The sequence below is a fragment of the Drosophila hydei genome, unplaced genomic scaffold (genome assembly GCF_003285905.1).
Source record: "Drosophila hydei strain 15085-1641.00,03,60 unplaced genomic scaffold, DhydRS2 tig00008121-arrow-pilon, whole genome shotgun sequence".
Lineage (NCBI taxonomy): Eukaryota > Metazoa > Arthropoda > Insecta > Diptera > Drosophilidae > Drosophila > Drosophila hydei.
Window position 1 is genome coordinate 2,692,796 of NW_022045832.1, and position 27,639 is coordinate 2,720,434.

Sequence of the window (27,639 nt, forward strand, 5' to 3'; positions counted from 1 at the left end):
TAGCCAAAGCAAACTTAGTTTTAAATGAACTTCAGATAGATTTGCAGTCTAGCAGCTAGGCAAATTGAGGTCGCGAATCGATTCGTTAGGGGTATTCCACAGCGCAGGGACTTCGCTTAATTTATATTATTTATATCAGTTCCAATTGGCTTGGAACATGTTGCCGTTCTGCCTGCTGTTACTGCAGCTGCTGCCACTGGCAGCTGGAAAGAAGAACGTGGCCACGTCAGCTCATGATATGATACGCGTGCTGGAGGGCGAGGACGATCTGCTCAAAGATTTGAGACTCTATGTGTGGGCGCTGGAGCGCAAGGTGACGACGACTCGAGTGTGAGTGAAGCAGTCCAAGTGAGCTCTCTATGTACATCCATGTTCTTATAGGATCCTCGACGATGCCATCGCAAGACAGCAGCAGTCGCTGAGTGATCCTGCGACTTATGTCGCGAATCCTTTGATCAGTTTGCCACTGGTGCGACGCATGCACATGGATGCGGGCAAGATATTGAAATATCTGAGACAGGAGGCGGGCGCAGGTTGAGTAGTTGACTAAAGGCCACATCGACAGTTACTCGAGACTCAATGCCCCACAGATCTACAACGCATATCGGACTATCGTCTCGATGTCATCACTGAAGCGGATCTGGAGCAGGCTGCTCAGGGCTTGCTGCGCACACAGCAGTTCCATGGCCTGAGTGAGCGGGACTTGGCACAGGGTCTGCCAGGAGCGAAGCAATACAAGTGGGTCTCTAGTCTGTAGATCGCATAACTGAACAGCTCTAATCTTGCTTTGCAGCGCCAGGCTGAAAACCCCGGACTGTGTGGCCCTGGCGCAGCACCTGTTCATGAAGGGGGAGGATGAGCAGGCCAAGCAGTGGCTAAGGCTGGCACTAGATCTCTATGGCGGTGTGCCGGAACGCGTCAACCAGCTGCTGCAGATCGATCGTAAGAGCATTTTACGCGAAATAGTCGAGACGCATGCTTCCAGGGGTTAGTGAACTGAATAAATAATGAAGCAGACTCGACTTGATGGGCGACTAAGTGACTTTCTTGCAGAGAATTGGCAGGGCGTTCGGGCGGTGCTTGAGCAGATGTTAGAGCTGGGGCAGGACAAGCAGCACGTTTCAGTCCTGCTGAAGACCGTGAATCATCATCTCAGGCACTGGCAGATCTGTCGGGGACACAGCCAGTCGCTGGTGAGCGATTCGCTGCGCTGTCGCTATAATACGCAGAGTGCGCCTTTCCTCCGACTCGCTCCACTCAAGCTCGAGCAGCTGAGCATCGATCCCCATGTGGTGCTCTGCCACAATGCCATCCATGCCACTGAGCTGGAGCACATCATCCAGCTGAGCAGACCCCATCTGAAACGTGCCCTCGTTGGTCGCGGCATTGTGAACGAGAAGAGGTTCACCATGGATGCGGCAGTCGACTTAAACGCTACACCCCAGGGCAGGACTCTGCGCCAGCGCCTCGAGGATATGTCCGGCTTCGATCTGAGCAACAGCGATAAACTGGCCCTCATCAACTATGGCATTGGCGGCCAGTACTCCATGCACATGGACTGCTGGCATAGCAAAGACAATGTGAGTTTTGAGAAGGTCTCTAAGATTATAGAGGGAATTTCAGTGATTGACTGGATAGTTGATTGATTGATTGAAAGAGAACAAGCTTTTTAGCTTTAAGCTTTCATTAGTTGACTGCCTGATTGGCAGAGTAATTGAGACCCTGAGTAACTGACTGACTGACTGACTGATCAGTTTGATTGATGGAAATAGATAGAGTGACTGATTGGATTGATAGCTTGGTTGACTGACTGATTGACTGACTGGCTTATTTTCAGCCTGATTGACTGATCTGCTAAGCGTTGAGTGATTGACTGACTGATTGATTGATTGGCTAACCAGTTGACTGACTGATTGCCCCTATCATAAATTGACTGATTGACAGATTGATTGGGTTGACCAATTTATTGACCGAGAGACTGATTGAATAACTGATTTGCTGATTGACAGACTGATTGCCTAACTAATTGATTGACAGATTGATTGACTGATTGATAGTAAGACTGATTGATATCATGATGAACTGATTGATTGATTGACTGATTAATAAGCAGACTGATTGATACCTTGCTTGACTGATGTACTTATTATTGATTGGCAGACTGATTGACAGATTATTTGACTGATTTATTGAGCAACTGATTGGCTGACTGAGTGAATGATTGACTGATTGTCAGACTGACTGATTAGTTGACTCATAATTGATTGATGATTCTCTGAGTAATTGAGTAATTGATCTGCTCTCTTATTGACTGACTCGCTGACTGAATAACTGCGTGACTGATTGACTGATTTAATCGACTGATTAAAAAGGGTTTCCTTGACTGATTGACTGACGGCATGACGTACAGATTGAACTGATTGACCTGTTCTAAAAATCAAAACTAAATAATATTTACCATTTGAATCTTAAGTGTTGTAGCTAAATTTGCGAGCTAAATATTCCTTTTAGACTAACCTTTGAAAAGGCATAAACGTTACCTCTTCGTCTTGCTTAATTATTAAACTAAAAAGCTTTTAAGTTTTCAATGTAAGTTTGAACTGGGAGGTCTTTAAGCAGAGCCCGACTTGTCAAAGCCCCACGTTGAGCACATCGTAGTGGAACAGCCGCTTATGGATGTTCTGTACTTATGTATGTAAATGCTCCTTTTTGGCAGGCAGCCTACGAGGCTTACATCAGGAATAATCGCATTGCTACCATTTTGCTCTACGTAAGTAGACGGCTTAAAACGCATATTGCGCGGCAGCACCTTGCTTACGCCTGTCTTTGTCGACTCCTCCTCTGCTCTGCATTTCCAGCTGACCGATGTGCAGCTCGGCGGCATTACCTCCTTTCCCGCTTTGGGCCTGGGCGTGCAGCCAAGCAAGGGCTCGGCCCTGATCTGGCATAACATGGACAATGAGGCAGAATGCGACCAGCGAACACTGCACGCCGCCTGCCCTATTCTGCTGGGCAATCGCTGGGGTAAGCTAATTAATTGAAATGTGCACGAAATGTCTCCACGAGGGCAGTTCCCAAACTAACGAATCAGCCCAACAGTGAAGACACATACAACCTGCCATAACAAATTTTTATTTGTCAACCAAGTCCTTTTGCAGCTCGATACAGTTTTCCCAGCCATGTTCGACTGCTTCAATTTCCTGTCTATAATGAGAACTGTCCACCTACGCTTGAAAGGCATTCGCTCCTGGTTCTACTTCTTCATTGTGGCAAATTTCTGTTCGCCAAGTTTTTTAGTTCGGGGAAAAGCAAATATGCCGAGGGAACTTCAAATGATGAAATGGCCATGGAGAATCAATTCCAATTTTAATTCCTTGTTTTCATCTCGTTTATGAAGTGAAAAGAGTCCATGGGGCATGTGCCGTGTTCTTCGTGCCGTTCGCTCGCCTTGCTCTGACTCCGTTCGTCTTGATGCTCGACCATCCTTTTGTCCATCCGTCTGGTCGTTCAGATAGACGTCAGTCTGATTGAATAAACGACATTTTGCTTTGGTGTTTGACTTACCAAATTGTTGATATCATTATTCTATAAAATATTCCGATTTTTTGGAGACACAACTAAGGCACGATTGAGCCTGGATTCTTGAATCGGGAATAACTGAGGCTTTCGCTCTTTAATTCTTTTATACATCAATTAAAAAATATATATATATTTATATGTATTTGCCTCATAGCTAGAATCACCAACTTTTGCCGATATATATCGACTGCAGTCGCTCTCAGATGGAGCTCTAAATAATTTTGTTTATCCAACAAGGCCTGGTAATACAACTTAGCGTAGCTCATGAAATTCCAACTCGAGTCGACTTCAATTTTATACCAGCTCCACATAGTCCATACCTGTCATACTCACCTCGTCCACTGCGAACCTAAGTGCACTGCGATAATCTTTGGAATAAAAGCTTTGACATGAACGCATTGAATTCACGTGTCTCTGTGCTGGTGGCTGCCTTTGGGAAAACCTATGTGTGTCCATATACCTTTATATAACTCGCATATCTCGTATATGTCTTATGTATGCAGTGGCCACCCAGTGGGTTGACTTGAACGGGCAATGGCGTAAGAAGCGCTGCCTGCGCAGCCCCGCGAATTGAGAGGAGAAAAACGCATTCGTGTAAGTTTTGCGATAATTTATTCAATAAGTTTTCGGTAATTATATTTATGCACTATTTTATAGTTTTCGTGTTTAATCATATGCAATGTAACATTATGCGACATATTTACTTTTATTTTGGCTTCGTTTTCCGTTCGCCATTTTCGTTTGCATTCCGATATTTGTGAGGGGGAAAGGACTTTGAACAACAATTTTCGTGATACGTATTTAAATGATATATGCGGGGTGGGGTAACCTGGTGCCCACGGCGCTTTGGCAATATGTTTAGCAGTACGTAGCATATCAAAAACATTAAAAAAACCAGAGGAAAAATTGAAAGCTTTAATGAAAACAAACAACACAGACGCCGGTGTGGAACGATTGGGGTTGGGTTCGAGCTTGGGGCTTGAGCGGGAGCGTAAGCGGGGACGGGGGAATCAGCTCAAGGGCTGGGTAACACCTGTAGGAATACTTGATTGCCGGCTCTCGCTCAGTTTTGATATCACGCGTTCCATGCGCACAGCAGCAGCAGCAGCGGCAGCGGCAGCGGCAGCATTAGCCAGGCTGCCTGCCTGAAGGCAGCAGCCACATTGCGTGCCGCATCGTCCAGTCCTGCCAGCGGAAATGAGAATTCGGAAATCGGCGTCAGTAATTGGCTTGAGAATTGAGGAGCGTATGAAAATTGTTGAGCTTACCGCCTATGAAATTGAGACTTTCGTCGTTGCTGGCCGAGGCGCCCGGATGTAGCTTGATTTCTGCAACATTCGCAAGGTCAAAGGTTAGACAAATCACATGGGGAATTGCAGGCAGATAACGCATACGCACCGTATAGCCGCAGCGTGCCCTCGGCACGGCCCAGCGAGTTTGTGCTGACGCAGTGATAGGTGCCCACATCGGAGGCAGAAAAGGAACGCACCACCAGCAGCATGACGCCGCGATAGCCATCGCGCTTTTCCGTGATGCCATATTTTGGCCTGGATAGCGATTCGTTAGATTGTTTGACTTGTGCAGGGCTAAAAACATTGGGCTTAACCACTCACCCATCCAACAGCATTTCGGGTCCGGGCGAGCCGGACTCCAGGCTGGACGTAGAGATGCTGGCAAAGCCGTTCGAAGTGCGTGCACCCTTCAGCCAATATGAGACAGGCGATGGCGATGCCTCCACCTGGCACTCCAGCTGCACATCGGAGCCGAGCGGTGTGCCCAGCAGCTGGCTGGGCGCACGCACCATGGGCGCAACTGTGAATGACAAATGCAACATTTCAATGGCTGATCCCACAGACGTCGCGGCGATGGAAGCTTACATTGCACGCTTAGCGAAACGCGTTTGCTAACCGCCGGCGGCACATCATTCGAGGCGATGCAGAGGTATGCGCCCATCTGGCGGCGCTCCAGGCGCAGCAGCCGCAGCGAGGAGCCATTGTACGTTTCCACTATGAGCGAAGATTTGTGATGGAGCTTAAGCTGTCGGATGGCATGTTCATGTGACACTCACCTTTCATGAGCTCGCGGCTGCCCGGCTTACGTATGAGTATCATTTCGCCATCCTCACGCCTCCAGATGACACGCGGCTGCGGATTGCCCGTGGCCTTACACGTTAGCGTCGCATCCTCGCCCTCCTGCACGGCCAGATCTGCCGAGGAGTCCTCGTTGACGATGTCCGGCGGCACTGCAAGCAATCAACATTACATCAGCACTATTCCACTCAATTCAGCCACACTCTACTAGGCACCTTGCACGTCGATGCAGCCCACTTGCTTCTTCATGGGACTCGTGTTTATCTGGCACATATAACAGCCACGATCGCTCTCCCGCAGCTTGCTGATCTTCAGTTTCCAGCTAAATGTGTACAATTATATTCGATTATAATTAGGTGGAAATATGCAGACTCATGTCCATCTGCCTTGCTGTCAAACTTGGCATAGATCATACTGAATTGTTTGCATTGATTTATACGATTAATGCTAAGGTAAATATACAAAGTGAAGTCCAATTTCATTCTCATTGAAAGAGGATTGACTTTACTTGAGATTTCCCACCGATCACAAGTGGTAAAAACTACTAAAAATTGTCGCAGCACAAGTCATGAATAGTTTCGAAATTAGCTCAGCATAATTAGACAGTTGGACTATCTACAAGATCAGGCTTGTTCTTCAGAAAGTTCGGTCTGCCTCATAACGAACAAAATTTGGCTGAAAGCTGACAGAAGAAGACTTTCTTTGTAGGAATAGAGCAAGGCTTGACGTTGATACTAAGAAAATATATATGAACTAAAAATAAAATGTTTTACTTATTTAATTATTATTTAATTATTTAATAACCACAATTTGTATATAAACTATGTACAAAACTCTTTGCACTGCAAACAACTTTAAACTTCTCTGGCGATTAACCCTGCGCGTCAAGCTACTAAGCTACAATACCATACTGAAGCCCACTTGGACCTATGGAATGCCAATCTGGAGCACTGTCAGACGTTTTAACTGTAGTATTATATAAAATATATCATAATAGTGTGCTTAGAATGATCATTAAGGCATGCCTACTCCACTTAAACAGGAAAATCTACGAAGAGTCGGGAATCTCTTGAGTTCATCAAGAAATTTCCAGGCTAACTAAGACTAGAGACACACTCAAACCCACTTGCCATTAACTGTCACCTGCTGGACCATCCACACCTTTACGATTGAATTCCCAAACTGCTCTAAGTCAACTATTTAGCTAGACTGCCCGCTTAGGTTTATCAAAGCTTAAAACTAAAACTGTGACCTAGAGCTATACATAGCATATTTTTCGTCCACATTGGTAAACGATCAGGCTAGCACTTAAGGGCCTGCAACTTCCAGTTCACTTGCTCACTACATTTCTAACTCTGTCTCACCGAACTCCGAACAAGAAAAAAAACAAACTTAGCGAAGTGCTCAGCAGCTCAGCGATTATCAAACAGCTAACATAACCTGAATTAAATACGTTATATATACATATATATATAAGTTAGTTCTCATTGTATGCCCCGCACTTACGTGTGCATATCCTGATGCATTACGCTGATCCTGGCATTATGCGTTACGACACGTCCCTGCAGGGCAAGAACCGTTTGATCGGATGCGCGCAGCCAGCCGACCTGAGAAGCATAGCAGAAAAGCAGATCAAAAGCAAGTTGGAGCTGAGCACCTGGCTAAGCTGAATTGTTGACCTACTTTATTCTTGCCCAGATTGCGCACGGAACAGGCCAAAACGGCCTCACGACCAGCCGGATACGTGACATTGTTGATGAAGCCAATAAACTCCGGATCGGGATCCAGCTGTGAGTTTAACTCTGTGCACAGCACGTGGCATTAAATTGAATTAGAATTTGATGTTGGGGCCAATGGGGCAATTGAATGCTTGCCCCCACCTCTCAGCTCTCTACTTACCATGATGCTGACTCTGTGGATTGCCATTGGCGCATTTGGCGGCCATTATCAAAATGACAAAGAGCAGGCCTAAATGGCTTTTCATTTTGTTAGTGTTGTTGCTGCGCTTGCTGTTGTTGTTGATGTTGCTGCCGCTGCCGTTGCGGCTTGTTTTTGCGCTCTGCAGCTGACGTTTGTTATTCGCAGCAGCTGTTGCTCGACTCGCTGTTGCTCCTGTTGTTGCTGCTTTTGTTATTTTATGGGTATTTTTTGTAGCGAACGCCACAATTTCTATTTGCATTTGAATTTCTATTTCTATTGCTATTTGCCGCATGCGTTGTTTGTGCAAATTGCGCAAGGGGCTTTGATTTCACTGCATCTGCATCATTCCCAAGTGCTGTTGACATCTGCAAGCAAATAGGAAAAAAATAAAACAACATCAGCATAAAACACCCAAAACAAAACATCAAAAATTTCAACCAAAATTTATTTCACAAAACAACAACTGCAATTGAGTTTAGTTTAAGTGCTGCAGCAGCAGCAGCAGCAGCAGCAGCAGCGGCGGCAACAACAATGCTGCTACAATAGCAATCAAGTGCTGGGTTGCTGGGTTGCTGGGCTGGTTGTTTGTGGAGCTCGCTGGGGCGTGTTAGGGGCTGCGGCTCTGTTAACTTGATTATGTGCGGCGCACAGTTTAACAATGTTTCGTTGCCTGCTTTTAGGCGCGGCCAATATGGCCCCGAGTCCTGCTCGTGGCCCGCTATCGTCGCTATCTTCTTTAGCAGCCGCTCAAAGTGAACGCAAATGCAATTTTCAACACAAACACAAATTTATGGCATGGCCACCGTGCCACGCCCATGTCAGGCCCTATTTACCAACCATCCACCCAGCCATCCACCGGGCAATAAAAGCTCTGGCAGCGAGCAGAAAAATAAAATATAACAGGAACAAAATAAGAGTGCGAGCTGTGAGCGCCGGCTAAGGCCAAAGGTGCAAAATATGAATGTAAATATTAAAAAAGTTTCAAGACGCAAAAACTAACGAGGTGTTCTCTCATTTGCCCAGCTCCCACCCAGCCACTGCAGCCAGCAAACCAGCCAGCCAGCCAGCCAGCCAGCCAGCCAGCTCGCGCGTGTTGCTGCACTTTGATGCATCTGTAATTTAATTTCTGGGTGAAATTGAGCGCTGGGCTAATACTGAATTTGCACTAAACCAGTTAGCAAGCCAGGCCGAAGTGCATTCAAGTCAGCTGCGAGGCGCTGGCGGGCCAAGGGCGTGCCAGGCGGCAAACTTTTGACGAGGTGTCAATGCGATGCCACGGGGCTAAAATGCGCGAAATGCCGTCGGTGGCTGCGATGCCAAGGAAATGCGATTTGCTTATTGAATTACCCTTTGGCTGCACAGAGTGGCGACAGTGCAGCTGCCACGACCAGGACCGGAGCTCTGCTCGTGCACACCACCATTGATTAAATAATATTGTTCGCCTACTCACATAATTGAATTGCTGAACAAAGCACTGAAGAGCTTTGCGACAGAAATAGCTGCGATGTGCACTGCTGAAAGAAGTGACCAGGTTCAGCATCGAAATAAGTTAGTTAAGATGAAATAGGAACTCTTGTCTTCAAATCGATATTTATCGATACTATTTTAAAATTAACTGACTGCAGAGGCAGTGATGGCAGCTCATGACAAGGAGCCTTATATCACTCGATCCTAATGAAATTTTCTGCTCATAAATTTGCCATTCAAGATAAAAACTTCAATATTTGAAATTATATATTAGAAGAAAAATATTAGAAATAATATTGGGCGAACTGGTAAAAATATCCAAAGCAGAATCACGTCTAAGGTTCATAGCACTAATAAGCAAAATTAACTTATCAATTATCAATTATCAATTTTTATCGCTAATTGGTGTGATGAGAAAGATAAGACAAATTATAAGACTTTTCATGGTATGAGTATGTCTTGTTGTGTTTGAAAGTCGAGAAACTTGAAATTTATAATATATACTCGTAGGTATTCTCGTTTGCTAAGCTCTTAAGATATTCTTCATATCTCCACTAGGGGCGTGGCACATCGGTAAATACTACTTCTGGTAAATCGCTACAGACTTGAAATATATATATTTATGCCCACAGTGGGCGTGGTAATTGGCGAATAACTGTCACTCTAATTTCAATCATACATCTATATACAGTGCATAGTTGCATCGTATAAGAAATATATTATATTATATTATATATATATATATATTATAATCTGAACTATTTGCAATATATAAAAATAATAAAATAATATAATAAAAATAATTTCTTCATATTATCCTTAGGCATTTAGCTAATTAGAGCAACTGACAAATGAAAAATATAACATAATATATAAATTATCTACATATATGCATATGCTTAAATATTTATAGCTAATTCCAAGAAGGCTTCGCGCAGCTGTCTATAGAGTCCTTAAGAGCATAAGCACAAAACTTTTTTGTTTTTTTTTTATGAATATAAAGCAAAACTAAATGTTGCCTGCAGCTCATCCACAAAGTTCTATATGTAGGTGTACGTATGTATGCGTGCATACACGTATGTGTGGGGGAACATTTAATTTTTAACTGTGGCGCATCGTCCGAGGCAATGCAATTTATGAGCGAGCGAAGTTTTTGTGAAACTGCCAGTGGAATTAAAACTTGAAATGAAATTTCAACTCATCAAGTCTAACAATTGTGTTTGTTTCCATAGCTATTTCGGCGCTTTCGCAGCTGTCAGGAAAAACAAATTTGCATCCGCACTCAAGAAAGGGAATATTTAAGAATGGGCCCCAAAAAATGTGCCACAGCGCGAACATAAATAAATTTGCCGTGTAAACAGAAAATATGGCGAAAAAAAGAGTGCGGCAAACAAATGAAAAGTAGAAAGTAGAAACTGCAAATCAGCGCAGTTGCAGCTGCAAGGTAAGCCAAGAGAAAGTCAGGCAGCGAGAGCGATAGAGAGAGAGAGAGAGATGAGACAGCATTAGAGTGAGAAAGCGCTGTGGCAAAGTGGCAGCTGAGCCGGCGGCAATAAAAAGAGCAAAGGCGAACTAACACAGCGCCAAATCCTTTGAAGTCGCACAGCTGGCAAAAAGAACACCGAACCAAGTAACAAAAACAACAATAACAAGGCCGTGCAGCATGGCGCAGGCAAACACTTGAGCGACAAGCGTCAGCAGAACTTGTTCGCTGACAGCTGAGCCAGGTCGTGCAGCCAGCCAGTGGCGAATGTCTCAAATGCCTATGCCCTGAGCCATGAACGATTCCCTGGCAGCAGCTAACACAAAATGGCGGGTCAGCGGCGCTGCCAGCTAACGGTAAACGGCAAACGGCAAACGGCAAATGGCAAATGGCAAACGGTAAATGGTAAATGACCGACGCTTCTAAGCGGCAAAGCAATTTGACTTAAAAGTGCTGAGCACTTGCTCGGACAGCACGATGGGAACGAGCGTGGGCGGGACTCAACTTAACTGAGCTGCTGTCACAGCGACAACAGCGATGCCAGCAGCTGAGGCAACAGGCAACAGGCCTTAAAGGATCAGGCTTAAGCTCATTTATTTAAATTAAAACAAACACGGCTGGGCTAAAAAGCCAAAATCAAGTTGCAAAACGGGCTGCTGGGCTGGATCTCAAACAATCCCACAAAGTCACGACTGAGTGCATGCAACTACACACATTGTGCGCTCGACTCCACGACTGTGTGTTGCCATGCGTTAGTGTGTGTTTTAGTGTGTGGTGGTGTGTGTTGGTGTGTGCGTATGGGTTTTGTGTATGCCTGCAAGGCGTCTGTGTGTGCGGGCATCTCTGTGTGTGACTGCCATAGAACTTTGGCAACATTTCCGATTGCTAACGCTGGCTTTAGTCGCAATTCTGGCATTGTCCTTTGTCCTTTCGCTGTCTGCCCAACCGTCTGTCTGCCTTACTGCCTGCCTGCCTGTCATTTGTCCACTACACAAACAGGGCAAATTGTTTGCAATAATACGCGTGCCAAGTGGGTGGCTGCTCCACCCATTAGCCAACGCCCCCGTTTCGCCTCCAGCCACGCCTATTAACACATACACCACCATTGAGATGACAACAGACGCCCGCTGCAGTCATCCCACCTGCCTTTCAGTTGGCCATTGGCACTAATGAATTTCGCTGGCAATTGCATGGCGACAACAACAACCGCAACAGCACTAACGACACTAAAAACAATGATAACAACAACAACAACAACACTGACAAGTGAAATAAATAACAGTGCAAAGTTTAAGCAGAAAATCACAAAATGAAAATGTTAATTGTTTGGCTCACTTTTGTATTGCTTTGTTTACGCCTTATACCCACGGCAAATGCCATAAGGTAGCATATACACTTAGGGAGAGCGAATGCAACAAAATTTTGAATAAAGTTTAAATATAAATTTTAGCAGAATTCCCAAACAACTCGTTGAAGTCGTTTTTCTACAGCAATAAAACTATTCCAATTCTTTTTTACTTTTATTTTAAAAGGAAAAAAAAAACATTTTTTTTATATTTCAAATTCTATAGGTTCCAAGACTTTGTTTATTTTTTTGCTTATTGTAAATTTCCAACTATTCAACTACCAATTTAATAAATTAAGTGAAGTTAAGTTCATTTAATTAAGTTAAGTGTAGTCAGCAACAATGATATTTGCTTTCGTTTAGCAAATGCTGAAACGCGTTGCGCTTGATTATTTTATTTAAATGACAAACTTAAGTAAAGCTAATGAAAGTGCTTTTCACAATAGCCTTTCTAGACTGCTAGTAAGCGCCGGCAAAGGAGTCATGAAGTGGAAGAGTCTGGAGTTAATAAAGAATACTTTAATACGCTTCATTTTCAAAAAGTTTAAAAATATAGAAATGATAAACTTATATAATGACAAAGTAAATAAAAACAGATATCTATTAATAAATTTTTAAAAGTTTAAAAAATATATGTTTAAATATTCTTATTTATAAAAATAATTTTAAAATAAAATGTATAAACATATTATTAATAAAATAAAATGCTATATTTGTATATATATTTACTTTTTTAACAAATTTTAACAAATATTTTTTATTGTAATAATTTCTTAAAATATATTTTTCAAATAATTTGAATTTATAAAATATTATAAACTTTACTTTAATTATATGCAAACAAACATGTAAGTTTTATAGCCATTCGCAAGCAGCCTGCGCGCCGATTACAGGGTATCAAGTAGTCGTGCACTTTACACCAATTTTGTTTGTTTGGTTTTTTTTGTATGCAGAAAAGTTTTGCAGCATTGCTCAATGAGATTTTTTATTGCAGTCGGCGAAAGTTTTTATGTGACGCCATTAGTAGCCAATTATTGGCGACTTTTTACGCCCGAACGCTTGAAGCTTAGAGCTCTGGCTGACAGAATGGACTTACAGCATGGCAGGCTGGAGGCTTGGGAGCCTGGCAGCTTTGCAGCTGGGAAGCCAATTTATATTCGATGTCAGCGGCTGCAAACTATTCGACTGTCTGCATTAAAAAGTTCAATAATTAGCTACTAATAACTCAATTTGCGATCCGACCAAAATGGGAGCTGCTAATTAAAACCGCTGTCAGAGTACAGAATGTCGTTTAATTCAGTTGCACAGAGCGCAAAAGAGTGCGACGTTGCATTTTAGCTTAATTAAACATTGGCGCCTCCGTTTTAATTGATTGTGAACAAACTGAAAAGCAGACATGGCTGATAGAACGACGCAGCACTAGACAGCGGACTGGATGAGTGAGTGGGCGAGAGGCGGGGAAAGATGTAAATAAACAATTTAACTAAATGCGCCGCAAAGTAGGCAACGCTGCCGACGCTGACGCTGATGATGCTGCCACAAAAGCCTTCAGCATTAGACGTGGCATAGAAATGATGCTTTCAAAGTGTAAATGTAAACACAGCTCTGGAACAAAAGGCCGGCAAGGAGTCGAGCACGAACAATGCGTAGAGCCAAATGAATGCGATGCGAATGGGTGTGCGTGTGCCTGTGAGTGTGGCTGTGGGTGTGGAAGATGCTAGTGTGGCTGTAGGCTGCTAGCTAGCGGCGGCTGTTCGCTGCTGCACGACTGAATGAATGAATAGCAATGGCTATGATTGTAGGTTTGGTTTTCACGGCTGCCGGCGTCGACTGTCCCTGCCCCTTGCCTCAGACAACAACAAAGATAACAATGGGAGCGGCGCAGAGGGTGCAAGCGCAATTGTGATAATTGCCGTTGTCTCACACCTTTTGCCAGCAGCAGCGGGTCGTGAAATGATGACAAGCAAAAGCTCTTCCGCTGCCTGTTTGTCTGCCACTCGTAGGCATAGCAAATAAACGTGTGCCCCGCTGCCCCCGCTGTTTATTTTATAATTTCATTGTTTACATTTATGTTTTAGCTTCAGTACACATACAGACACAGTCGAGCACACACCGAGACAGTGAGAAGCGTGCATAAGCCTTGGCATCATGTGTGTGCCACGTCTATGCATGCGGCACAAGTTTCTCAGGCTCCTTGCTGCTAGTCGCATTTTCTCTCTAGTCGAATTTTCTTTCGTTTTGGCGCTTTCTCAACTTTTTTCGCGCACAATTTGCATGCGAATTTGCCGCTGTCTGTTCGCCCAAAACTTTGCCCCGTCCGTCTGTTCGGCTCGTCCTGCACATCTGTCTGTCCCTGCCTTTCGTCCGACCATTTGCTGTCCCCCGGCTTCATGCGCGTGCCTTTTACTGCACGACTGCCACTTGGCAGTTGGCTGTCGCCCCTGAACCTCCTCAGCCATCCCCTGTCAGCTGTGGCCCCCAACTCTGCATGGCCGCCTGCCTGGCCTCGTGCAGTTTTTCTTTCATTTTTTATGCGCCGTTAACAACTTTTGCTCGGTTTACTTTTTCCGTGTCGGGCGGCGACGCCGGCGTTGCTTCTTTCAAACTTTAATTGTTGTTGCATGTCCTTTAGCGCACTCCTCGACGGCATCGTCGTCGTCGTCGTCCTCCCTCCATTCCTCTCTCTCCCTTCCGCACCATCATCGGTGTTCTCATAGCTGTTACTTTTGTTGTTGCCCATGTTGTTGTTTTTCTGGCGTAAATTGTACGCCTCACGTTTTTACGCCTGCAGCCAAAGGACACCCATCTGCATATGTGTGAAAGTGTGTGTGCGTGTGCACGTGTGTATGTCTGTGGCGACGGAAGTGTGAAACTGAAATTGAGCAACTAAAGGACCGAAAGACTCTGCAGGTTGCCTACTTGCTGAGGCTTAACACTGGTTTTAGCTCTGTTTAAATTATGTTCAACAAATATCAATTAATTAAATAAGTAAAAATTGTTTTTCCTAAGAACAATTATCTTTGAAGATTCGCTTTTTAATTCGTATAGTATTATATAATATATTATTCATCATAAAATATTTAAGTTTTTCAAGAGATTATTTTCACTTCCGACATTTGCAGTTTTAAATTGATTTAAATATAAATAAATAATTATTTATCTATTTATATCTATTAAAAATAATATAATTTAATTTAAATGTAATATTTTATATAAAATTCAATATCAATGCAGCCCAAAAAAAATATATAATCGAGATTTTGGTCTACAATTCCGAGTAATTTTCTGACTTGAATTTCTGAATATGGATATCGAATCAATAATTTCATTGGCTCATATTTTTGTATATATTGTAATTTTCTTATGTATTACAGAATATACTTAAGCATATATATTATTCTGATCTAGTCTAATCTACAGTTTCTTACTTCAAATACTCTGAGTTAAGTTAGTAAATATAGAAATAGAAATTATTTTTATTTTTAAATTATTTGAATAAAAATCTATAAAAATGTAATTAAAAAAATAAATAAAATTTGTATTTGAAAATATTTATTAAATATAACAAATATAAATACAACTAGTGTCATTGATTCAAAAATAAACTAATAAATTATATTATCAGAGGCATAAAAAAAAATATGAAAATTCCCTAGAGTTCCGCATGAATTGGCCCACTGTGCGTGGCCTGTGCATTTGTGTTCATTGCCAACGTCTGTTACTGTTAAATGTGCGTGCGTGTAAGTATCTGTGCGAATGTATAAGTGCTGCGTGCGTGTGTGTATGTGTATGTGAGTTTGTGTGCATGTGCTCGACTTTATTTGGTTTTGCGTAGCACTTGGCATTTATTTGCCCACACCGAGACATGAGGATGCCGTCGCCCTGCCGCGCGCCGCCCAGAAAACAGAAAAAACTTCGTTTTGCCGTTTTGTGTTTTTTTTTTCTGAATAAAAGTTGGTTTCGAAATAGCTTTAGGGAGTTTGTAAAACGCATTGTGCTGAACGCTTTTAGCAAAAGCCCCATTGAACTGGGCACGCGTGTTTGTGCTGTCTCCCTCCTTATTTTTTATATCTGTACAGCTAGGCAAGCTGGAGTAGGTCGCTGCGATAAGATAACTCATATGGCTGTGTAAAGGGCTCCATTTGTTTGACATGAGTTATCTAATAGTCGTGATTGCTCAATCAATTCGCAAATATCATTATAATTGAAAGCTACTCGTAAAGGATGATTGAGATCGGAGTGTTTCCATTAGATACTGGAGAAGTTGACATACGAGAAGAATTATGGCAAGTTGTCAATGAACTCGGCACACAGGTTTTCAATTGAAGCACAGCTGGTTGCTGTTTGGGGTTCAAAGGAACGCGCCATTGTGTAGGAGCCAGATTGTTTGCGGCTTTAATGGTTGAAAAATTCTTAACAACTGCTGGATTGTAATTGCCGCTGCTTGCTGCATTCGTTACCATAATTGCTGTTGGCTTAATTTCAACTGCTGACTTCCGGACCGGCAACTTCAACTGCTTCTTCTTCTTCGGCAGCTGCTATTGCTGTAGGCAGCTTCAGACAAGCCAACGATGGCGACAACGACGACAACAAGAAAACCCATTTGACTTACAATCTTGTGAATGTTACTTATATGTGCGGCAGCAAATGTTTGTGTGTGTGTGTGTGTGTGTTGCTCATTTGGTTGGCTTTCTCGGACTGCAGCACTCTCCTCGGCTGCTTGGCTTGGCTGCTGCAAATGAACTTGCTTTCAACTGCGTTTGCTTTTGTTATTTTTATTGTTGGCTTCTGGTCGACTCCGTGTGTGGGCCTTGTCGTTTGGTCCCATTGAGTGCTCTGTGTGCATTGCCTTTAGCTTCGTGTGTGATTCTGGCTGGCTTGAGTCCCGCTGTCCGTTGTCTTAAAACTGCGGGCCTCTTCGTCCAGCTGCACCTTGCAACCTTGCATTCACATTCAACGCTCATCAACGCCACATTTACTGGCCTCGCTCTCCACTCGTTTCTGGTTGCAGTCCTTGGTCGTTGGTCCTTAGTACTTGGTCTTTGGTCCTTGCTCCTTGTCCATTACCGTGTCTCTCTGTCCGCAAGCATTTCAGCTGCGCATTTGCCTGCTCGCTTGAGCAGCAATTCAACTGTGCTTTGGTCACAGCCAGCAAACGCTGCTGGCGCCACCCAGCTCCCCCCATTACCATAGCTCACCTCAGCACCCCTTCCCCCACTGCCCCTGCGTCTGGCTTCTGCATCCTTTTTGCATAAATGACTGCGCCTGTATATTTGGCATGACTCTTGAATTAATTTTGCAACATTTTAAATTGAGCGCAATTAATTGCAAAAATGTTTTATTTTTACCCACTTGCGCTCGTTTTACCACTCACGAACACCCACACATAGAGTGTGTGTGTGAGTTTGTGTGGGTGTTTGGGGTTTTCAATGGGCTGCTGTGCATTTGGTGTAGTCGCATTCGCTGCTGTTGTTGATGTTGTTCTTGTTGCTTTTTGTGTGCAAGTGCGAACACGCGCATTCAAGCATATGGACGTCGGCCCGACCAAACACTATATGCATGCACACATTCACACTCAGACACACACACTCACACTCACATGCATACATACAAATAAATTTGCATGTGTGCGTCGTAGCTTTTTGTGCTCCCATCGTTTGGACGTGTTGGCTTTTTGCATTTCTTTTCTCTTTTATGCATTGCTTTTATCGCGCTTTCCATGCGTCTCGCATACATTCACGTTCACTTACCCCCCATCCATTTACTAGACACACACATACACACACACACACTTGCCAACTTGCAGCACGCATCGCCTAAAAGTATGCAGCATGCATTGAAAGCCTTTTTACATGAAACTCTCCCTCACTCAGCTGGCGGGCCCAATTTTTTGTGCCCAGTGTATGTCGCCATTTCTGTTATTGTTTTTGTTGTTCGGCCTGCAGTTGCTGTTGTTGCCGACGCTGCTGCTATTGCTGTTAATTTTTGGGACGCTTCTGTTGCATTTTTGCCATTTTGTTGCCTAGCGCATTTCATTTTGGTCTCACTTTACATCCGCCTGTGCCCCTCTCTCACACTGCCCCACTCTGTCTCGCTCGCTCGGTTAGTGTGTGCGCTGGCGTACAGTGTCGCTTATTTATATCCAATTGTTCATTTGTCTTTGGTTTATGTTACGCATACGTCATGTTTGCCCATATTTTATATTTATATATATATATATATATATACACATGCATTATAGTTGCACGCTTCGCTTCAGCAACAACTGACTGTCCCTATGAGTATTTGTGTGTATGTGTGCCTGTGATCGTGTTTGTATATCTGGGTCTTACAATCAGAGTGGTGGACCACAAATGTAAAATATTTTTCGTTATATTTATGCGTGTTTTCAGTTTTCCTTTATAAATTAAATGTGTCAGCCTTTTGCAAGGAATTCCATATCGTTGATGCCGTGCATTGGAAATGCATTTCAGCTTTCGCCATGCTCGCAGCTTTAAGCAAATGGATTAAAAATTGTATATGCAATTATTGCGAGTTTTCATATGTAGCATGAACAAGCATGAACAGCCCAAATAACACACTCGCAAATTGTTGTCATTAAAATGTTGTTTAAAGTCGTTTGACAATTATTTATGGTCATCTCTTAATAACCAATAAATTAGTTAATTAAACCCTTGGCTAACAAATGTCTGTGGCGAAGTTGAATAAAGAATTAAATCGGTTTATTTACGAAAGTTTTCAAATCCAATATTTCCATAATAAATTCAATATCCAAGCAGGCACACACGAGCAATTCATATATATATTGTGCGCGTGTGTTTACTTAGTTCGACTGTCAGACATTTGTCAAAAAAACACTGACAGCTGTACGTATCTATCGCATCTGTCAATCCGTACAGTCAGTGCTTAATTCTATAGGGTATATTCACTACGCTTCGCTTCGCCAATCTCGTTACACATGCATACAATTTTGCACTTTCGCTACGGTATAAAATACAACAACAGCAACAAAACGAAAAAATAACAAAATCAATGTAATTTTTCTTTTCTGCATGCAATTTTTTATTTTCGTTAGCTGAATGGGTCTTATATTTCGTTTTCGTATATTCGAAGGTTGATTTTTTAGTTTGTTTATGGCTTGTCCTTTTATGTATATATATTTGAATTTTTTATTTAGCTTATACTTGGCAAAAATGACAATAATAAATACAACAACAACAACAAAATCAGCAACGACAACAAATTTGTCTTGCAAAAAGTTTTATTTTGCTTTTTTTGTTTGCGCTTTGCACAATTTCTTATTGTAGCTGATAAACTTCCTACTTCGTGCCCCAATCTGCAGCAAAAGGCCATGTCCAAGTGTCTATGACTGTTTATGGGCCGTCAGTCAGTCTGTCACTCTGTCACGCTCCCTGTCTGCATGTGTGTGTGTCTGTCTACATGTTTTCGTTTTTTATTATTCAGTAAATCAAATCAGTTTCCTAACAACTCAATCCAAACACTTGCAGCACGCTTCATGGACATGGTCCGAACACCTCGCTTCTCGCTACTCGTCTCTCGCTCCTTTCTCCTGCCTCCTTTCTCTTACCTCACACTCTCCACTCCCGCACTGTGCTGGACTCGACTAAACTTACTCGCAGGACAGTTCGCATTGCCTCATCTTTTTTCCCTCATTGATTCACTCACTCAGTCAGTCAGCTGCAGCATGTATTTGCGATATCTTTCTGTCCGCCAGCCTCTGCCTGTCATAGCCATGCTTCTTGTTGTATCTGTTGGATGTTGTTTTTGTATATTTCTGTTGCTGTTGCTGTCGCTGTCGCTGTTGTTATTTTTACAGTTAAGTCAATATGCAGCCGTCAAAAGCAACACTTGATACTTTCATGTGCTACTTGGGTTGCCCAAGTCCGATTTCGTTAGCAACCTCCCGCATAGCAGCTCGCCTCTTTGATGACTGTCGCAGTTATTGCGACTTTTTCTTCGTTTTGTTTGCGAAAGTTCTCTGAGCACAGACATGAACATGGCAATAGAGCAGCATAACAAATTTATGCTCATATGAACAAAAAAGATGCACACAACTAAGTACACACACACACACACACGCACACAGATACATTTACTCACATCCACTCATTCAGAGAAGAAGCAGTGGTTAGGCAAAGGGTGACCATAATCGACTTATGTGCATAAGCCATCGCCCAAAAAGCTTGAACTATCAACCTAAAAAGTTAGTGGACTCCTGGTCCATAAGCGGCAACAAGATGCCGTATCAGACAGGATTGCCAGTCGGATAGCCAGTCGGTCAGTCAGACAGTCAGTGATGTGGCTTTGATGATAGAGTTGCTATTTTTTTGGTTTTTTTCTGCATTTAGCTGCAGCTACTGCAATGTAAATATCATGACTTAAATTCGTGGAAAGCCGATTGCTATCAATCAACATAAGTCATAAAGGTGAGCATACCGAGCTCCGATAAGAAATGTAGACCATTTGTTCCACGTTGTGTATGAAAACTTTTGTTAGACTTAAGCTGCCTTAAAGACTTGACGATTTATTAAAGTATTGCCAGGCAACGTGTGGTCAAATTAAACTAAAAATGTTGCAAGCTAAACTAAAAACACTTCAATGTTTCACTGAGTTCAACATATTTCTTATTATTTAACAATATATGGTCCTTTTAATTAAGCGCAAATATATTTACTTTTCTCCAATTTCGAACTTCAACGAGCTGGTCAGATTTTCACTATTTCCCAACTTTTATTAAACAATTGAAGCCCATCAAATATTTTAGCTAAATCAAATCATTACGAAATTTGAAACTAAATAAATAGTTTTAGCAAAAAATTAAATATCATAAATAACAAAATATTCTCTCTTTGTAATTCTGATTTAATTAATAGTCTAAAATAGCTGAACATCAGCAAAACTTGTAAATATTTTTTGACATTTAAATTGTTAGAGCTTAACCGGTGGCTGTGGTCAGTGAACTCTAATCTCTTCTAAATCCATCTGGAATCCTTCATTAGCTAAACAAGTATCAATTGATAGAGCATGTCAGCATACTAACAAGATATTCGTCAGTGAATGATGTGAGAATCAGTGTGGATTTGCTTATTTTCTCATTAGAGTTGAACTCTGTTCACAGTGCTCCATTGTTGACACGCTGAGGCTCTTATTGATAAATTGATGATAGCCAAAAGCAGAGTTCTCTATCGACATGGCATTTGATTTGGAAAACACTAGTGCAAAGATGTTAATGACTGGCGAGGTCTTTTTTCAAAAACAATTTGCCGACAATGTCTAGGCGGAGAATCCACAGTGAAGTGGCTGCGTCACGTAGCTGCCGTCCGCCATGGCGTTTCGTCCTACACCTATCGTCGTTGCTGCCGTTCGTCTGGGTATTGTTCTGCTGGAAACCTTTTTTTACGATTTACGTGCCGTTTCCTCAGGCAGCGGTGGCTGGGCCACTCTCAGATGTCCGTGGCTCATGCATGGCTTTTAATAATGCTCATATTTTTATGGCTCGCCCGGACGAGGCGACGGGTGGAACGTGGTGGAGTCGGGGACGTCATCACATTTCGTGTGATTTTCTTCTTCTATTTTTTCATTTTCAGTTTCAGTTTCATTCTCATTTTTATTTTTATTTTTGTTGACTTTTTTCCAGTTGTTTGCAACTTTTGTTGCTTAAATTAACAAGTTCGTCCGGCGCTTTGCCACGTATGGGCCAATAGCAAACATTGATGTTTGTTCAGTTTAACCTAAATCCACTTTAATTGAACTCTCCAAAGCCGCAAAACATTTAAGTTATTAATGCAATGCAATTTTAATTATCAAATGCGCATTTGTGTTCCCATTTAAAGTCATGGCCGATTTGCCAGCCATTGGCAACGAAAAAAATCCACAAAACCAGCAAACGAAACTCATTCAAAGCGTTTGCTTGCTGTGTTTATACTCTTTCTTATGCAGGATACTATCGGCTGATCTCTAAGCTACATTATATAACTGCGTTTGCATCAGCAAATAAAGTTATGAAGGCCTGAAGCTAGTCTAAAAAATATTTCTGCATTATATTTGTCTTTAGAATTTTGGATTTGTAAAACTTTAAGTAAATTCTGAAACAAAATATTTTTTTTAAATTATTAATTATATATTTTAAAACAAAAAATTCTTAACGTCTTTTTTGTGAACTATTTAATTAAAATCTGATTTAATTATAATGTTGACTGTTGATAGCCCAAGGAATATTTCGAAGTTAGAAAATATTTCAGGTAAATTTTCTAGACTCGAGCAGCTATGAAACTGAAGTTGAAAGCTTGCTATTCTAGTATTTAAATAACGAAGTCTTAGGTCAATAAATAGGAGAATTCAATGTATTGAGGATAATTATGTGAATATTCCCAAATGAAATGCATATAATGGTATGACTTCACAGTTTCCAATTGAAAGCAAAATTAAGGCCAAACAAAAACTTGTTTTTTTTTTTTAAATTTCAAATGAAGTTTTTAAAATATGTTTAGTCTTAATATTATTCAGTTATACCATACAAATATAGAAACAAACGATCTAAAATGAATTTATTCTACAAGAACCCGAGCCATTCATTAAAATCGCTCTACTTCATCCCAGACCTCCCACGCGTGCTAGGGCATCGGAGCTGCGGCATTTCAAAAATAAATGTTGTTATTTCTAGTTATTGTCGACATTGTTATTCATGCTTTTGTGTGTGTTGTTGGCGTGGATGTTTGCATGTGTGCACATGCCTTGGGCCTGTGTGTTGTAATTCAATTTGATTAAACAAACTTTGTGTTGATCAGCTCAGTTGAGTGGAGTTCAGTTGATTATTTAAGCAACACCGCATCAGCGCATTACCTGCCAGGCTCATTTGCTGTTACGCTGCATATTTAATGCAACAAATTTTTATTATCCTTATGCGCTCGTGTTTATATCCCTGTGTTTGTGTGTGAGCGTGTGGCAAGGCACAAACAAAGCCAAGAAAGTTTAAATAAACTTTTAACTTGAAGGCATCAGCGTAAGTTCGGTTCGAATGTCAAGCATCAGACAGGAGGCGGCAGAAGACAGGAGGCAAGCGGCAGGCAGCAGGCAGCAGCGTCAGCAGCACCATCAGCAGCAGCATCAGCATCCATCTAGGGAGTTGTCAGTGTCGCTCTGCTTCCGTTCCATGCTTTCCTATGCTCGGTCCTGACTTGCCCTGTGTCGTCCTGCAGCGCCACGCCAGTGTCCTGTGGCCCATTTGCCACTTGCTGCCGAAACAGAGGCGTCATCATCTTGCCCCCGCCTGGCCATTGTTGTTTTTGTTGTTGTGGTTGCTGCCAAGGGTTGGCAAAAATGAAGTTTTTCTCTTGCCATGAATTGATAATGTACACATGTTCATATATGGGGAGGTGCTGATACGATGCTGATATTTGCATAACCATATACACTCTAGCATCTATGTGGGTGCGTTACTGTGTGTGGGTGTGTATGTGTGTGTGCAAGTGTGTTTCCAGATTATTTAGCCAAAAGTTGAAAGGTATTCGAAATGCTGCAGCTAAACTAAAACCAAAACAAACAAAAATAAACCCAAAAACTTTTATTAAGTTGAAGATATTTTGTTGAAATTTATACACATTTGCCATTTGCCATTTTTCTTTGCACATTTTCCCGTTTTTCCGTTTGCCCATTTTCCACTTTTCGTATTGTTTTTGTTACTGTCGCTGCTGCTGCTGCTACTTCTTTTGCCATTTTTTGCAGTTGGCCGTTAAAAAACTACAACCAAATGGCTGGGTACAACATTTGGCATTTCTTTCGCGTGCATCTCGCTTCAAGGGGATTTATATTTTCAAATGGAAAGTTAAGCTTATAATAAACTGTAACAAAAAAGGAGCTGCTTATATTTGTGCTGGGCATTTCTTTTTCTTGAGTTTTTATACGGTGTCATTGGTTGTTCGTTTCGCTTTTGTTTGAGCTAAGCCGAAATATTTGCCAGTCCATCTGGCCCCCAACAAAAACAAAAAATATTGTGTTCGTATTGCAGGAAAGTTTAGCTGCTAACAAGAATTTGCTGGTATTGCCCTAAACCAATAATGAAATCGTAAAGGATTTTGGTTTTTGGATTTAGCTATCCATTTTCAGTCCACCCACAAATACATGCTGAACTTAAAACTGCATTTGAATTCCTACATGCTCGCCGGCAGTCGAACTTTTCAAATAGGCAATCAAAATGCGCATATTATTCACAAATGACACTAAACAATTATATTTTCGATTTACATATAAATTGAATAATAGAACAATTAAGAGTGCTCCAGTCGCTATTGCCTGCACAGTAGATACCCCCGAAAGCTGCCTTCCATGTATATATCTACTGTAGATAGACCATAAACCACATACATGAGCACACGTGACAACATATGCCATAAACTGTGCGCTTTATGCTGCTGGACTGGGCTTCTTCTGCTCTTATCCTCACACTATTTGATATGAGTTATTGAATATAAGCGGGGCTTCCTTTACGAAATATGTGTGTACAGAGACATGCATATGTATATGTATTTATATGTGAAAAGTGGTAAATATGTTAAAAATTAATTTATTTTTTATTGAAGGAAAGGAGTTCATGTACAAATTTGGAATTTTGTGAAGATTGCTTCAATAGTGATCGATTCTTATCAATTTTTGTTTACTTCAGCTGAAAACTATCTTTAATTGAATGAAGTCTTTACCTCTGACAACATATACAATATATATGGAAACAGCGGAAGGTACTTCATACTAATATATTTTATTTATGAAGTATGAGAGATTAAGTTCAAAAAGATATGTAAGAGATATCTACGCCATGTAAATCGTGTAAAACTACATCTTCCACAATTTGAAAGCTAAAAGCCAACGAGGCACATGAGATTAAGATTCTCAACAGATAGACGACCAGGAGGCATGACATATCGGATCTACTGGCGTGAGAGACTTTTTAATTTGGATAACATATTCGTGCGACCAAAGCCATTTCTAGATAGATTTTCTCTAAATGCTCATAGGCGGCGCATTATTATTATTATATATTATTATTATATACATAAGATTCATTTGAAAATTACTTTTAAAGATTTATATATATATATATAAGAATTAAATGACATTCTAGAATTCATATAACTTACTGCACACAACTTATAAATATAATAAATAATAATTATTTTAATTTATTTGTAAAAAGTTAATTAATTTTTTTTTTTGTGAAATTCTAACTAAAACAGAAATACTGTTTCTGTACTTTCAGCAGTATTAGTGTTTTAACTTTACTATACGATCAAACTAATTCTCTTTTAATCTCAAATAATTATTTAGCAAACATTTTGATTTCAGTAAATCTTTATTTACAATGTATTTTATGTTTATTTAATTTTATCTGCTGCATGATTTGAGAGATAAAAAAAATAAGCAAAAAATCGATGGTTTCTAAAGTAAGTTTATCACAGATACCATAGAAATGCAGAATAATCTGTTTTTTGCTGATAAAGCAAGAAGAGATAGAGTCTTGACAGTCAACATAACTTTAAGATAAGAAATAAAGTGAGAAGCCCATAGAAGATGGGACTTTTAGTAAAATAATACATACTCTGACCTTGGTGAAAAATTAAATCTTTAAGGCAATAAGCAGCCTAACCCAAGCTAGATTTATCTCAAATACGAACAACTTAATATCATTTGATAATACTGATCAAAATCATATTCTGCATCCCATTTCGATCTGTGGCAGAACTTTCCTTAAACGTGCGCATTCCCATAAATTATGCAGGCGCAGTTTGCAGGGTATCGAAACATAGCAAAATATCTAAATCAGATGAAACAAAATTCATTAGGAGAAATCTGAATAATATTTTAGTCAAAGCGAAAATCGATAATGAAAAGCGGACAATAAATTATAGAATTATTATAACACAATGTCGCAATTCCAGTTGCAAGTGGCATGGAGTGGGCAACATTGGCGCTTGAAAAACATATTTATAAATAATTTCCATGCTAATATGCATTTTATGTAATTAGCGGTTAAAATAATAAATACACTACATAATTATCGCCCATTGGCTGACCGCATAGCACGGCAGCGATAAAAATGAACTCGACAGAGAAAACGGCAGCAGGAGCACAACAGACACATTGGCAGGGAGCGAGTGGGGCAGGGGATGGGACACAGATAGATACACATACATTATGTACATATTATATCTGTAGTCCGACACTTATCGCTACGTGTGCACCACCAATTTATGTTTGTGTGTGCGGATGGGCGTAGGCATTAGCATTAAGGCATTAGCACCGCAAAAACATCAACTAATTGTGCATTTTAGCGATAATAAACATAGGCAACAAGAGTTTATTATTTCAGGCTTCGCTGCGTATACGCAATGTGTCCCAACGAAAGCTGAGAGCTCAACTATGTGACAAAAGTTTGACGCACGCAGACACACACACACTTACACAGGAGTGCGCGCGTAGGGCCAAATTAATAAGCATCGCATTTATTAGCAGTCAAATAAAGAGATAAATGTCACTCATACGCACCGTATGATGCGCCCAACAGCAGCTGCTGCCAGGCCCCAGTAAAATATTAAAATATTTAATTTGAATGGCAACTGTATGGCATGCCACCCAAATACCCAAACACCCAAAATACCACCCACCCAGCCAGCCAGTGGAGCAACCGGCCATCCAACCACGCCCATACGGCATATATTTCAAGTAGTTAAGCGCATTAGCGGCACTTTTGGTTGGCTTTGTCATGAGAGAAAGCGAGCCAGCCAGTGGGTGTGGCAAGTGTGGGCCCTTTTTGCATATGGCAGTTATCGTACATCGCGCATACGCAGCGGGTGTCGCAGCCAATTAAAGTTCTTAAGCCCCTCGGTGCCCATAGAGCAATCTTGTTACATTCTCTCACCCTCGTTCTCGCTCGACACTCTACACTATTTACGCCTCACCTCCAACTCGAGGGGGGCACAAACAGAGTTGGCAACTTGTGCATTATCCAATGCGATTGTTTAATGAACTTTTGCACGCTCTAATGACTTCATTAACAAGAATCAAAAACGAAAAACTTTCCCATTGAGTCAACGTAATTTTGTTGGCATGTTGCAAAATGTTTTCCATACATTTTTAATTTGCCCATATGGCATGTGTGTGCTTGTGTGTGCTTGTGTGTGCTTGTGTGTGATTGTGTGGGACATCAAATTGAAGTCAGCCAACGAAATGCACTAAATGCTTGCACACATTTAGCTATTTTAATAAATCATTTTGTGTTTTAGTGATGAGCCAACAACTCTCCAGTGTCGGAGCGCAGCTCAAATATTAATGTCATGTCAAACAGCAATTACAACATGTAACAACAACAGCAATAGCAACAACAACAACAGCAGCAACATGCAGCCAACAAATGTGGCATTCATTCTTTGACATACGTACACTTGAGCAATTTGACAAATAAATCATTATTATTTCATCAAATTTGTCATTGATAATGTTCAAATATTAGGCAAGGCTCTCTGTGAGTGTGTGCGTATGTGTTAGATTGTGTGCACTGAGTCGAAGAGAGCTAAAAGCCATTTGAGTAATTCATTGAAGCAATAGATATCATGCGTCTTTAATTTGGCAATGTTTTGGAAATTTGCATATTCAATGCATTCTATAATGCATTTCAAGAGTCTTTATCAAGCCGGACGCTATTGCCAAATCTTTGTAGCTATCAAATTTGCACAATGAACCTG

General features: G+C 41.3%; 2 protein-coding genes across 4 annotated transcripts in view; one reads left to right on the forward strand and one right to left on the reverse strand.

Moving 5' to 3' along the window:
- Positions 1-150: 150 nt before the first annotated feature.
- On the forward strand, positions 151-4,240 carry LOC111598072 (prolyl 4-hydroxylase subunit alpha-2). 3 transcript variants are annotated; one of them, XM_030224933.1, is made up of 8 exons: positions 151-330; positions 382-533; positions 591-738; positions 794-987; positions 1,054-1,580; positions 2,717-2,770; positions 2,859-3,024; positions 4,083-4,240. In XM_030224933.1, the coding sequence occupies exons 1-8, from the start codon at positions 158-160 to the stop codon at positions 4,151-4,153; spliced, it is 1,485 nt and encodes a 494-aa protein (XP_030080793.1). In that variant the 5' UTR covers positions 151-157; the 3' UTR covers positions 4,154-4,240. The 3 variants fall into 3 exon arrangements, with proteins under 3 accessions (XP_030080793.1, XP_023168876.2, XP_023168877.2); XM_023313108.2 differs by lacking the exon at positions 4,083-4,240 and adding an exon at positions 3,159-3,536; XM_023313109.2 differs by lacking the exons at positions 2,717-2,770; positions 4,083-4,240 and adding an exon at positions 3,159-3,534.
- Positions 4,241-4,590: 350 nt separating this feature from the next.
- The window catches only part of LOC111598073 (lachesin), a 44,841-nt gene continuing 21,792 nt past the window's right edge, over positions 4,591-27,639 (reverse strand). The window contains exons 2-11 of the mRNA XM_030224934.1: positions 7,569-7,954; positions 7,353-7,471; positions 7,176-7,276; positions 5,885-5,991; positions 5,648-5,821; positions 5,457-5,585; positions 5,193-5,391; positions 4,978-5,126; positions 4,848-4,907; positions 4,591-4,764 (exon numbers count right to left, since the gene is read on the reverse strand). Of these exons, the coding sequence (XP_030080794.1) occupies positions 4,655-4,764; positions 4,848-4,907; positions 4,978-5,126; positions 5,193-5,391; positions 5,457-5,585; positions 5,648-5,821; positions 5,885-5,991; positions 7,176-7,276; positions 7,353-7,471; positions 7,569-7,881 (1,461 nt within the window). The 5' untranslated portion in view covers positions 7,882-7,954 and the 3' untranslated portion in view covers positions 4,591-4,654. The remainder of the gene's footprint in view (positions 4,765-4,847; positions 4,908-4,977; positions 5,127-5,192; positions 5,392-5,456; positions 5,586-5,647; positions 5,822-5,884; positions 5,992-7,175; positions 7,277-7,352; positions 7,472-7,568; positions 7,955-27,639) is intronic.

What these genes read in the sequence shown, in the direction of transcription:
- LOC111598072 (XM_023313108.2), top strand. Translation starts at nt 158, where the DNA reads ATGTTGCCGTTCTGCCTGCTGTTACTGCAGCTGCTGCCACTGGCAGCT. An exon ending in CCAGGAGCGAAGCAATACAA is followed by an intron (nt 739 to 793) that starts GTGGGTCTCTAG and finishes CTTGCTTTGCAG; the next exon opens with CGCCAGGCTGAAAACCCCGG. An exon ending in GCTGGCATAGCAAAGACAAT is followed by an intron (nt 1,581 to 2,716) that starts GTGAGTTTTGAG and finishes CCTTTTTGGCAG; the next exon opens with GCAGCCTACGAGGCTTACAT.